At 33.0% G+C, this 13,307-nt stretch overlaps 1 protein-coding gene and 1 non-coding gene across 2 annotated transcripts in view; one reads left to right on the forward strand and one right to left on the reverse strand.

The window, feature by feature from the left end:
- Positions 1 to 13,307, forward strand: part of Smp_157840 (putative transcription factor ap-2 gamma) — a gene marked incomplete at both ends in the record, with an annotated part of 32,541 nt that overhangs the window by 10,932 nt on the left and 8,302 nt on the right. Inside the window, 2 exons of the mRNA XM_018789458.1 lie at positions 3,486 to 3,687; positions 6,860 to 6,978. Of these exons, the coding sequence (XP_018654899.1) occupies positions 3,486 to 3,687; positions 6,860 to 6,978 (321 nt within the window). The remainder of the gene's footprint in view (positions 1 to 3,485; positions 3,688 to 6,859; positions 6,979 to 13,307) is intronic.
- Smp_tRNA_01059_Gln_TTG.1.1 lies at positions 4,385 to 4,451 on the reverse strand. Its single transcript has one exon. It is a non-coding gene (tRNA).

Consider the following 13,307-nt stretch of genomic DNA (forward strand, 5'->3'; position numbering starts at 1 on the left):
AATTCTCACCTGTCATTTGTTTCATAAAGTGTTTTGTTTTGTTATGAAACCATTTCTTAGGCTAAGTTTTTACAATTAGAACACTTTTAATACCTGAGGTAATATTTAGCCAATCGGTTTTATGATAACTATGAACTACCCATTATTGATAATAGTACGAAGAATATCTATCAAAAAACATTATAACACCAATTAATTTGATCTAATTGGTCATTCGAAATCGATAGTTAATAGCAGCAAATATTCTTATGTATACAATATGAAAATTATATACTTTATATCTTAAGTTACAATATCAGTAGTATTGAATTTCAGTCAATCTATAGTTTATTGAAGATGGTGGACGAATTTGTCGATGTAAAATAGTTTTCATATAGGTTTGAATAATATTTTCTGATTAGCATTTTTTAGCTAGTTGGTTTTCTACAAGAAGGGGTTGCTAACCCCATGCCCAATCCTCCTCCTTTATCCGGGCTTGAGACCGGCAGTAGCCCCCAGAGGGGCTACAGGCGGAGTTAGTTTTTATATAGGTTCAGTATATATTACTCAAATAACTAAAAATAAATTGAAATAACTTTAAAATATCTACTATCTGATCCATGATTTTATAAGGGATAATATACTGACTATGAGGATTACTCTTGTTTCAATTTATTCAAAGCTGTCACTATTTTTTTGTTTATATCAAGTACTATCCTCTTTAATAAAGAATGATAAGCCTTAAATTTGACATAGTTTAATTATATATTGTAATATACTAATAAAAGATTTAGGATATTTAATGTATAAGAAAGAACTTATAGAATATGTCTTTTTTAAATACAATCAATGAACTGCTTTTTTCATTCATTACTTTACATTAAATCTCTCCTATTAAAACTTCTTTTCTATTCTTAATCTTGTTTCCTTTTTATATGATAACATATCATTATATGATCTCATGATGATGTTCTTATTGTTGTTGTTTTTCTTCCTTTTCCTGGATCATATAAACAAGTTACATTGAAACCTAATAACGTTTAAGTAGAAAGTGATTTTTTTTTGGGATCTTTCAATGTTTTTGCTTATACATAATATAAATGATTATATTCACACCTTTAGTATACAACTAATCCTTTATTAAATGATGAGATTATCAAACTTGTAGTCATCATTTCTATTCAGTCGTTTTAATGATGTACGAGGACTATATATATGTGAATGTATATATGTCTATTTATAAATTTATATTAGAGGAAAAGTTGATTACATCATTAAAAGAGATATGTGTGATAAACTTTAAAGAGGGGAATTAGCTAATACTTTTTATCAAGTTACGCAATAAATCACGATGTTTTTATAAAGTATTAAAGGAGGCGATATGACTCTCTAAAGTTTTTCTCGTAATAATTACCTAACTTTAAATTGATTATTAATAAGTTCAGTTTAACTAGTTTTTTTAATAACTTAAGATATTCAGTTATCTAACAGGAATAGTGTAGTTCAGTTTGTTCTTTTATTATGGACTTAGTTGACTATACAAGCCATCGAGTTAGCTTTTGATATTGTGAATTGTTCATTGTTAAAATGGATCACAGATGAATCAACCTGTGAATGTTTAAAGCCAAGACGATTATACCTTACTAGGTAATATTCAAGAGTTGTGAAACTGGTATATCTAAAAAGACACATCCTTACATTGAACAATTCATGATATTAAAGACGAGCTCGGTTTACACTTCAGTTCCTGTTGATAGTAAATTTGTATTAAGGATCAGATTTGTTTGTTTGTAACTGGTAACCAACTTGATTGATGAATAACAATCTAAAGCGAAAGAAAAATTAATCGAAATATGTAGCTTGATAGATGATTTATGAGAACTGAATAATTCATTTGATTAAGCTAAATATATCAGCTTCGTTGTTTAAACTTTCATAATTAGTATATATCAGATAGTTAGACATATATTCTAGATCTGAATAATCTGTAAACAGCATTGGTTTGTACGGATTTTATAAATATAATTTTATCAATATAACACTTATTTAACCCGTCAAACTTTAATTAAATAATCATCCATCACAAAAATTACTGAATATCATCTCTTGAGAATTTCAGAAGATTATTGGTTAAACCTATTTTCAGAGTTTTATCTTGTTCACCGATAGATAAAAGAATGGAGCTTTTTAGTACTTTTATGGAAAAACTGTCAGTTTTAGTTTTTGCTATTCATAACCAGTTTTATAATTTAGGTAACTGAGAGAAGACAATAAATGAACTAGTCTGAATCTAAGTAGAAATAAAGAAAACTTTATGTCATCACTTTTGGCATATTCTTGAATATGTATGCTTCTTCATAAACAGATTATCGGTGATAGATAATAAACGAATATAGTTATATTTTATGGTTTATATAACGAGCTAACCTTAGCCAGAAAGCCATCGGAAACCAATAGGCTTTTGATGGATGTATTCTTTCAGTATCAAACTCAGTATCAACGAACACCCGAAGCCTCACCTAGGATTGAGCTGTGGATACTCAGCCATCGTGGCTGCCGCCTGACATTCAAACCACTGGTTAACCAATGAGTAACATTTCTGACATTAATCAGTTCGCAGCAATTCATAGGAATCTCACAAGATTGATGGTAAAGGCTTCATCTCTCCTCACGTAGTTGGACTTCACTGATGACTATTTCTCACCAGAACTCCGTGAATTAACCCTTCAAAATTAGTCACTAGTTAGCACATGATGATCAATAGTATAAGGGATTTATGGACTACATTAAAACAAATGTTAATTACTGGATACTGGCTCAGTATTCTAAAGGTTAAGCACTACACAATAGACCAGGTGTCCTTCGGCTCGATTCCTAATGGGGTTATGAATGTTCATCGCTAATTCCCACATATGAATGAAACAGTTGTTTAATTCTCCTTGGTCTTCGGCGGTTTTAAAACCAAGTTAGTTAGTTTCGCTAACTACGAAATTCCACTATTTACTTGAACTTCGTAAATTGAAAATACGAAAGCAGATAGTTTTTCACCACATCCTAGTTTCCGCGGCCAAATCAAAGAAACCGTGGAACACTAAATCATACCTTTTTCTAGTTTGAGACTTCACCTTATTGTAAACTGACAACTTCACAAAATAGAATGCCCATGAACACACTGTCTATCTAGAATTCAATGGTTTATATTTTCGACTTCAGCCAACTAATAGTAATGCTGTTCTCACTCATTTTCTTTGGGGCATAACCATGTTATCCTCGACATTACTTAACTGACAATCTTTCATTATTACTCCTTTAAGTTGTATGTCATAGGTTTTGTGTGGAGGACTTGGTAACGTCGGGAAGCATTATATAACTGCCTTTTCTAAGTTCTGCAAAGATTAATTCAGTAAATGACTTTTCATAATCACTATTTTAATTATTTGCCACCTGAAAATATTTTTAGAAAGTTTACAATATAAAACCTTTCTTTTCATTTTGTTTCCATGAAGCAATTAGATATAAAACAGCTTTAGATGGACGGACTGATTTTATTCATGCACCGAGCCCATCAGATATATTTTGTACTGTCCCTGGTCGCCTATCATTACTCAGTTCTACTTCGAAATATAAAGTGACTGTTGCTGAAGTACAAAGACGTTTGTCACCACCTGAATGTTTGAATGCTTCATTACTTGGTGGTGTTTTACGCCGGTAGGTTTTATAATTAATTGTCGATTTGACTTTTCTTTCAAACATATTTATAATTGTTATCATCCTGCTGGAAATAATTATGAACTGTCACTGGGATATTAGCAAAACAAACTGAAACTTTACTTCTCAATAACAATACACAATTTTATGAAGACTACTGTAAAGTTGGACTCCTTAACTTATGAATGAGAACACTAGTATACCACCTTTTTTCAAAAATAAAAAACAAAGAAAAAAACTTCAAAGAACTGTATTGAATAATATTTAATATCTAAACATTACAAATAGTAGGCACTTCATGGCCTGTAATAAAGATTGAGTTACTTACTTATTTGCGAACAGTTTGGTCATACAGTCTTTTTCACAATCATTCATGGAGTGATGAAAATTTCAAGAACAACTAATTTATTACTTTGAATACCAGTATCATCTTCAGAGTCATCTATTGAAAATCAGAAATATTAAATGTTTAAATGCACTTGGTATTATTTGTTTGAATATACCCGTTGATGTTTAGGACTGCAATTGATCAGTCACTTATTGACATATGTGCATACTGTACGTATCGCCTCGATATAGCCTTAATTCACAAGCATTATAAGCCAAGATGGATAGCGGCTAGCAGTGGAATCCAGGACGCCCATTTCGTCTTATTTGGGACTCATCAGCTAGATGCACCTGCATCTTAGAGTTAATGTTCACTCTGGGACTCAAACCCAGTACCATTCGCTTCAAACGCCATCGCGTTATCCACTCAGCTACTGAGTCCTGAAAGAACATCAACTCCGAGATGCAGACACATCCGGCTGACGAGTTCCAAACAGGATGAAACGCGCGTCAAACTGGATTGTAGTGCTAGCCACTATCCACCTTTGCTTATTAAGTGTTTATTTTCATTGTTTTACTTAAAAATACCTGACAAAATACAGTGAGTTCCACTGATTAACATTCGGAAACCAAAGAGCATTGAAAACAGTTATACCATCCTAGTTTGTAACACATCAACAGTATATACCCATAGCTATTAAAAACTTGAATCCAAAATATTTTGTCCATTATCATGACATCAACTTTTTGTTATTTGATCTAAATATTCATATTCTAATCTAAATTTTATTTAAATAAATTCATATTCAACAGATGTTCACTTCAAATTCAAAATTTTACACAGCAGGAGACTAAATTATTCTGATCTCGCGATGATCTCTTGTATCAATCATATTTTTTTTGTTTTTTTTTTAAATTGCAGATTATGCAATTAGTCATTTTATTGTTTTAAGTGGCTCATTAGAGAAAAAAGAATATGATCATTGTTAGGAACCAAAAAAAATTTATTCCATGCCTTCAGGGTTTTTCACTTTATACTATCAATCTAATAACACTCTAATCTTTTTTTTCCTGTACTGGTTAAACATCTTTAACATAAGCACACAATACACTCGAAATTAAACTATATAATAAGTAAACTGATTGGTTACTGTGTGATGAATTTTTTAAATAATTTAAACTTTGATCAATGTTAATTAGTCAACATAAAATCTGGCAAATATTTGACTGAATAAATAAGATGTACCCTTTAAAATAATAAATATAAGAAAGGTATAATGTAATTTGTTATTTATTATGAACAAAGCATTTAGAAAGAGTATCCAACTCAAAATTATATATCTAATAATATGGAAAACAATTTTTTATAATCAGAAGGGTTTTTTTTGTGGAGATTTAGTATTTGCATAGTTGAAAGCGTTAGTCAATTGAAGTTAGATCACCATGGAAAACCTGGAAGCACTGGATGGCCTTTTTGTCCTATTGTGGGACTCCTCAGCAGTGCGCATCCACGATCTCGCCTCGCGGGATTCGAACCCATGATCTATCAGTTTCGCGCGCGAGCGCTTAACCTCTAGATCACTGAGCCGGCCGGCATCGAACGGTGTTAATGTCTAATTTCAACCAATCCACGAAGTTTGAGCAACCGTTCACCAATTGTCTTCAGTGAATTTATATCTCTACAACAGACGTAGTTTGAACTCCTCTGGTCACTGCTTCTCACTAGAACTCTAGGAATTATCTCTTGCAGTCAGTCACTAGTGAGCATATGATTACAATCAGTAGGGTTTTTGTGGAGATTTAGTCTGTTGGTTGATTGCTTTGGCGCGAGACTGGTAAGTTCTGGGTTCGAATCTCGTGGATGCGCACCGTTGAGGAGTCCCACAATAGGATGAAACGGCCATCCAGTGCTTTCAAGTTTTCCATGGTGGTCTAGCTTCAATTGACTCATGCTTCCAACTATGCAAGTTTTTCATGTAAAAATTTGATCCAGTCTCTTGTATGAATATGAAGTAATCAGATTATTCAGGGTCATAAATAAATTTAACCTCCAAAGAACTTTATATCGATAATTTTAGCTTGTATGCAAGATATTAGGCTGGAGGAATAAAGAACTATCAGTGTTATTCGACTTACACAAATAGTCCAATAAATTATAGTGAAAAAACCTCTTTCAAAATTATATTTTCAACTGTCAAAATCTTTGATCCGATTGATCTAATTCAATACCATTTAAACATCTAAGACTCATTTTGTGGTACGGTTTACTTATAACCACATAAGTAGGATATGGTAATGGTCAGAAATAGAATGCATTTTGTCAGAAGATCGATAAGGAACGAACAGGAATGAAGCGCAATCGGTACGAAAATGCATGAATAATGAAATCAGAGAATACGGACTGAAATATTTAGAGAAGGGACAGTTCAGATTGAGACAATTGATTGTTATATTGCGAATTAACTGTTTACTATATGGTTATCAGAATTTAGTGGGATAGTCTTCAATTTGTGCTTAAATACATTCAATTGTCCCCACCCGTGTTCTTGTTCACTACAATATCAGTTACTTTTATTGTTTGTTATGGATATTTTATCTCTATTAATCAAGTCTCTTTCAACTAGACTGAAGTCTAAATCTATTGGTTATGTTCATTTCAATAAACTAATTTTGTGCAAAACACACTAAAATACAACATTTATACCAAGAGTATGTATCATCAGATCGTAAAAAAAATACGTTTATAAAGAAATTAAAAGCTTCAAGTCATTAACTTTACTGAATATTCCAAAAAAAATTTAATAATGATCGTCATATTTATCTTTTTTTTGATAAACTTCATCAGAGCAAAGTCTAAAAATGGAGGAAGATCATTACGTGATAAATTGGATAAAATTGGTTTAAATTTACCAGCTGGACGACGAAAAGCAGCAACAGTTACTTTGTTAACTTCACTTGTTGAAGGTAGGTGCCTTTTATATTCTTGATTGACTCAATGTAATATGAATATGACATTTGCATGCATTTCACGTATGTATTATTAGATTTATAAATAAAAAATGTTAATAAGCACATAAATGAAATAAAATTTGGTTTTTGAATAGAATAATGACTGTCTAGTTAATCAATGAATTCTTTTACCGTATTCATGAATTAATTATGATAAAAAGCTGACAAAATTATACATCATCAGTTTATTTGATAAGCATTTGTTCCAATAAAGGATAAATTTCTAATAGAGACTGATTCTTTTAATTATTTGTCTTAGCAACATGTTCAAACGTTGTCTAAAATTGTTCGCTGAATCTAGGAATTGTTAAATAATTCATCTTCTTTTCATTCAACATCTAGTTTCAATAGACTATTGTTATTAGACAAAATAATAAGATAATCGATAATATTACTTTCTAAACTAATCAATAAAACAGGATGATGTTAACTATAGAGAAAAAAACTATTACATATCAACGAACAATAGAATGATGTTTCATTGTATGTCGGTACTCTTTAACACTATATAACTATGAATCCATGGTCAATAGAACCGTAAACTGTAGATTTTATGTCAAGTAAAATATTTTTAAATTAGCTTTCAGTTTAATTAAGAGATTATTTGTTAATAAATCTCGAGGCGGGATCGTGGATGCACACCGCTGAAGAGTCACACAATGGGACGAAACGGCCGTTCAGTGCTTCTAGGCTTTCTATGGTGGTCTAGCTTCAATTGGCTCATGATTTCAACTATATATAAAAAAAGTATTTGTCAAGGATTTCATCTGATTATATTTTCAATATCACACAGTTTTACAAATAAACGTACTTTAATTCAAAGTAGATTAAAAATTGATAGTGCAGTCTTTTTGTAAACTTAAATTAAAAACAAAATCAAAGTGAACGATTACCTGTCAACAGAACATAATCACTGGATAATTCCATTAAAATTCTCTTTAAAAGATAATTATTTACTTATTTAAACACATAAACATTGGTACAAGGAGGCACCAAATAGATATGCACCACATAAATCATTTGATTTGCGTGAGGGCTGGAATACTGCACGGTTGCCCAAACCGAAACAGATGGTTTACACGGGAGACCACACCCTGAGCCTTTGACCTAGAGGTCTAATCCACATCAGAAGATGCAGTCTCATGGTAGCCGGTGACCAACAATAGGTTCATATGGCATTTGTTTCCTTAGGATCCTGGAGCCCATGTAAACTATTGGTTTGGAATCAGGGTTACCCAACTCCCCTAGGTGTATCCTTCGTATCCACCTATCCGGTTGAAGCGTCGTCCTCTCAATTTTGCAAACAAAACCCCCGCTGGGAAAAGGAAGTGAGTAGGACTTACCTGGCAGTGGTTGTATGCACGTGATCATGTGAAAGTATATCGAGAGGAAGAGCTGACTCCCCCCACTCTCGGCCGTACCAGGGCATTTATACAGAGGGTAGTATAAGTGTAAGTTATTCATTACAAACTTATAATCTTTTCCTGTTAAGAAATTGGAGTAAATGTTCCATCTTTCATTAGCTAGTACTCAGCTTCCCATCATCCTGATAGTATCTAACATAACCAAATAAGAAACATGTAAATAATCCCACCTACAATTCAATGATTAATCTACTCATTTATTGTTTAACAAAATAATAATCATTGAACCGTAATAAACAAAAAAAGAGAAGATGTGTATGTCTATTCTTCACCTGGTTCACTTATAACACGTGTTTTCTTCCATATATATAAGGGTGTATACCTTATTTTCATAAAACAAACATAATAAATCCAATAATTATCACGTTAAACTAATTACATATCCATTTTATATACAGAATTGAAATAATTTTCAAGTTGGAAGAACTGTGAAAATTTCATAGATTTTACATGTTTTACAATTACATTCTACCATTGTTAAGGGATGATTAAGATGAAAGAAAAAACAAAGAAAGAAAATCTTGACTTTATCTACTTCATGATTATTAAAAGAAGAAAATGGATGAAATAAAAATGCGAGAAAAGAGAAATATGATTGTTTATAGGAAAACATATGAAACAAAATTTTTTTTAAAAAAACAAAAAAAAATGTTTTTGCATAAAAAGATAAGAACGGATAAGAAGGGAAAGACAAAAGTAAAACATCAAACTAGAAACAACATCATGTATTCATCACAACTAGTATATATAGATAAAAAACAAAATTAGTATTATACTCCAATTATTTAATTTACATGAAGTTATGAAAGAATGATTAGTTTTTCTTTTCGAAGTGTTTACATAACTTTTGTTTATAAATTATTTTTAATAAAAATTTACTGAACGAACTTTAACTTGAGTAGGATGTATGAGTTGATATTTTTTTGTTGTTGGCGGATTTTAAGATGTTTTTAAGTAATGAATAACAGATATAAATTGGTTGAGATCATTAGTCAATTGAAACTAGACCACTATGGAAAACCCAGCATCCAACGGTGTTCTAGTGCGGAACAGTAACCAGTGGAGTTCAGCCAGGTCTGTTGGGAAATATCAACTCGCTGAAGACATCGGTGAATGGTTGCTCAATTTCGTGGATTGGTTGAAGTTAGACATTAACACCGTTCGATGCCGGCCGGCTCAGTGGTCTAGAGGTTAAGCGTTCGCGCGCGAGGCTGATAGGTCCTGGGTTTGAATCTCGTGAGGCGGGATCGTGGATGTGCACTGCTGAAGAGTCCCACAATAGGACGAAACGGCCGTTCAGTTCTCCCAGGTTTTCCATGGTGGTCTAGCTTCAATTGACTCATGATTTCAACTATATAAAATTACTAACATCTCCACAAAACCCCCTTCTGATATAAATTGGATTAAGTTTAAAATGTAGGTTTTGTTTCATATTTAAACTGCTTAATAGTATATTCTCTTGACTTCATAGACTGAACAACATATATCTCAGTTATAGAATTGAACTTTAATTACATTGACTTAAAATTATAAATGATGTTATTGTATTCTTTTATTTTTTCAATCATTGTTCCAAAATGACAATAGATATGTTGTATTTAGTAATATTAGAAATTGGAAGAGATAAATTAGTTATTGAATTATTTGAGACGGCTCTAGTTGAAAGAATAATTATCAATGAAGTTGAATCATGTATCTTGTTGACCAAATGATTTCGTGGGTCTGTCTAGTTAGATCATTCAGTCAATATTTCGAAAAATGATCTAGTGCCAAATATATATATATATATATATATATATATGCATCGAATAAACGTAAAAGTTTCACTTGGTGTTGTTTACTTGTATCTTCCCATTGTAATTTAGGACTGAAATTGATCAGTCTCTTGTTGGCATATGTGCATCCTGTGCGGACTGCCTTGATATTGCCTGAAGTCACAAGCTTTATAAGTAAAGATGGATAGTGGCTAGCAGCTGAATCCAGAACGCGCGTTTCACCCCGTTGCACAAGCAAGTGGCTATCAGGACTCAGTAGTTAAGTGGATAATGCGATGGCGTTTGAAGCGAATGGTACTGGTTTCGAGTCCCAGAGTGAACATAACTCTATGATCCAGGTATATCCAGCTGACGAGTCCCAAATAGGACGAAATGGACGTCCTGAATTCCATTGCTAGTCACTATCCACCTTTGCTTACAAATGTAAAGTTTTGTTATTCAATTGTTTTAATAAATTTATTATTTAAAAATTTCTACTCAAATATTAGAAAGTCAGTAAAATTATTAATTCCATAGAAATTTTCATAAAACATAGTAATTAGCCTAATTGTTTCTTTTACTTAAGTGACCAAAATAACTAGCAAATAGATAATTTATCATGTCTATAATAATAGCGACAATTATTTTTTTCTCTTAATTGAACTCTGAAATTAAAAATGGTAGGAAAAAATTTGTGGGACAATTTTAGAATTTCACCGATTTTCTCCATCATTTAGATCTGTACGTCTGTAAACTTTAATTATGGAAGTAAGCAGTGTTCAGTTCTAGAAGATAATTTGTCTTACCCATCATATGAATAAGACATGAAATAGACGTTTTTAAAAACTATGTGAACTGAATAGTTAGAGCTTATAAGTTCCCATTTTAGTCTACAATTAATCCATCTGTATTGTCGAATGTACATCTTAAACAGATTGCTTTGATACAACCTTTAATCGCAAGGTTATACTATATTTTATACATGGCTAGTAGGCGAATCCAGAAAGCAGGTATCGTCCGGTTTACTATCTTATTCGAGTAATTTTTCACATTTGGATTCCGTTGAAATAGGTGGCGGATATATTGATGTTTTTTAATGCTACGCTCTTGTATTAGATGACATAATGTTGAGTGACCACATAGCAATATTATCAAACATTTATACAAACTTAAGCAAGGTAAATAATTTTTAGTACCATTGTCAATAGTGTTTGATTACGATAAGTTATTTAAACAGTTGACGGTAAATAATATGCTTGCAGTCACTAAAATTGGTATCTTTAGACAACTAATATATAGATTTAGTTTATCTGATATAAATTTGATGTTTAAGTCAATACTTCGTACCAGGTTCTTCGTTTATATTAATATTGATGGTTAAATTAGTGACTTTGAAGTGAATTAAAAGCGATTTTACCAACTTTACATGATTATTAAGTCCATGAATAGATTATGGATAAATACTACTTGTCTGGAAGATATGACAATTAGTACACACCTAAAGACATATTATTAGATATTTACAATGATATTAATTAATCCTTTGAAAAATATTAAACTACCTACTAATGTTTTTATAGTTTCAATCTCATCAATATAGGAGCTTTGTATAGATTGTTATATTTTCATAGTCTAGATTATGGAGTAAAAATCTTGAGTTCTATCTAAGGTAGAGTTGTGGAAACTCACTTCTGAACAGCATATAATGATGAAATATTTGTTCAATGCTTCTAAGTTTTCAATAGTGACATAACTAAGATCAATGTATGGTAGAAACTATAGAATTTCAATATTATTTGGAATGTAATGTTAAACTACACGTCTATTAAATTAATCAGATATTACATATACGTTAAAACTCCGCCTGTAGCTCCTCCAGGGGCTACTGCCGGTCCCAAGCCCGGGTAAAGGAGGAGGGTTGGGCATGGGGTTAGCGACCCCATCCCGTAGAAAATCAACTCGCTAAAAAAACGCTAACCAGAAAAAATCATTCAAACCATTCAAACTCTGCCCTGGGAGTAGAAGGAAAAATGACGTCTCATGATGAAAGCCGAGTTCCTTCGGAAGTCATGAGGCCGATGTCCCTTCTTACAACCAGAGCGACAATTTTTATAGGTACATGGAATGTCCGGACAATGTGGGAGACCGGCAGAGTCTTCCAAATTTCTGCGGAAATGAGGAAATACAACCTGGAAGTGCTTGGAATCAGTGAAACACATTGGACGCAGGTTGGACAACAACGACTGTCTTCAGGGGAACTTCTGTTATACTCCGGTCATGAAGAAGAAAATGCCCCACATACACAAGGAGTGGCACTGATGCTGTCTAGAAAAGCACAAAATGCACTTATAGGATGGGAATCTCATGGACCGAGGATCATCAAAGCCTCCTTCAAAACAAAGAGAGAGGGCATTACAATGAACATCATCCAATGCTATGCGCCGACCAACGACTACGATGAAGACGCTAAAAACCAATTCTACGATAGGCTGCAGTCAATCCTCGAGAAGTGCCCAACCAAGGACCTGACCATTCTAATGGGAGATTTCAATGCCAAGGTTGGAAAGGACAACACTGGATACGAAGACGTCATGGGACAACATGGACTGGGAGGAAGGAACGAAAACGGTGAGAGATTTGCAAACCTATGTGCCTTCAATAAACTGGTCATAGGTGGCACCATATTCCCACACAAAAACATACACAAAGCCACTTGGATTTCACCGGATCACACTACACAAAATCAAATCGACCATGTCTGCATCAACAAAAAGTTCAGGAGGACGATGGAGGATGTGAGAACCAGAAAGAGGAGCTGATATAGCATCCGATCACCATTTGCTGGTCGCCCAAGATGAAACTAAAACTCAAGAAGCACTGGACAATGGCGCGGACAACATCGCCAAAATTTAACACGGCCTTTCTTCGAGATGCTGACAAACTCAACGAATTTAAACATAGCCCTCACCAACAGGGTCGAGGCCTTTCCGGACCTCCTCAATGGGAGAGGAAACCACCTTAAAAAGCAGCTGGGAAAAGGTATCAAGGAGGCCATTCGTTTCACACTGTTCAGGGAGGTTCTGGGCCAAAAGAAAGCCCCCTTCCC

Source organism: Schistosoma mansoni, chromosome W, assembly GCF_000237925.1.
Source record: "Schistosoma mansoni strain Puerto Rico chromosome W, complete genome".
Taxonomy (NCBI): domain Eukaryota; kingdom Metazoa; phylum Platyhelminthes; class Trematoda; order Strigeidida; family Schistosomatidae; genus Schistosoma; species Schistosoma mansoni.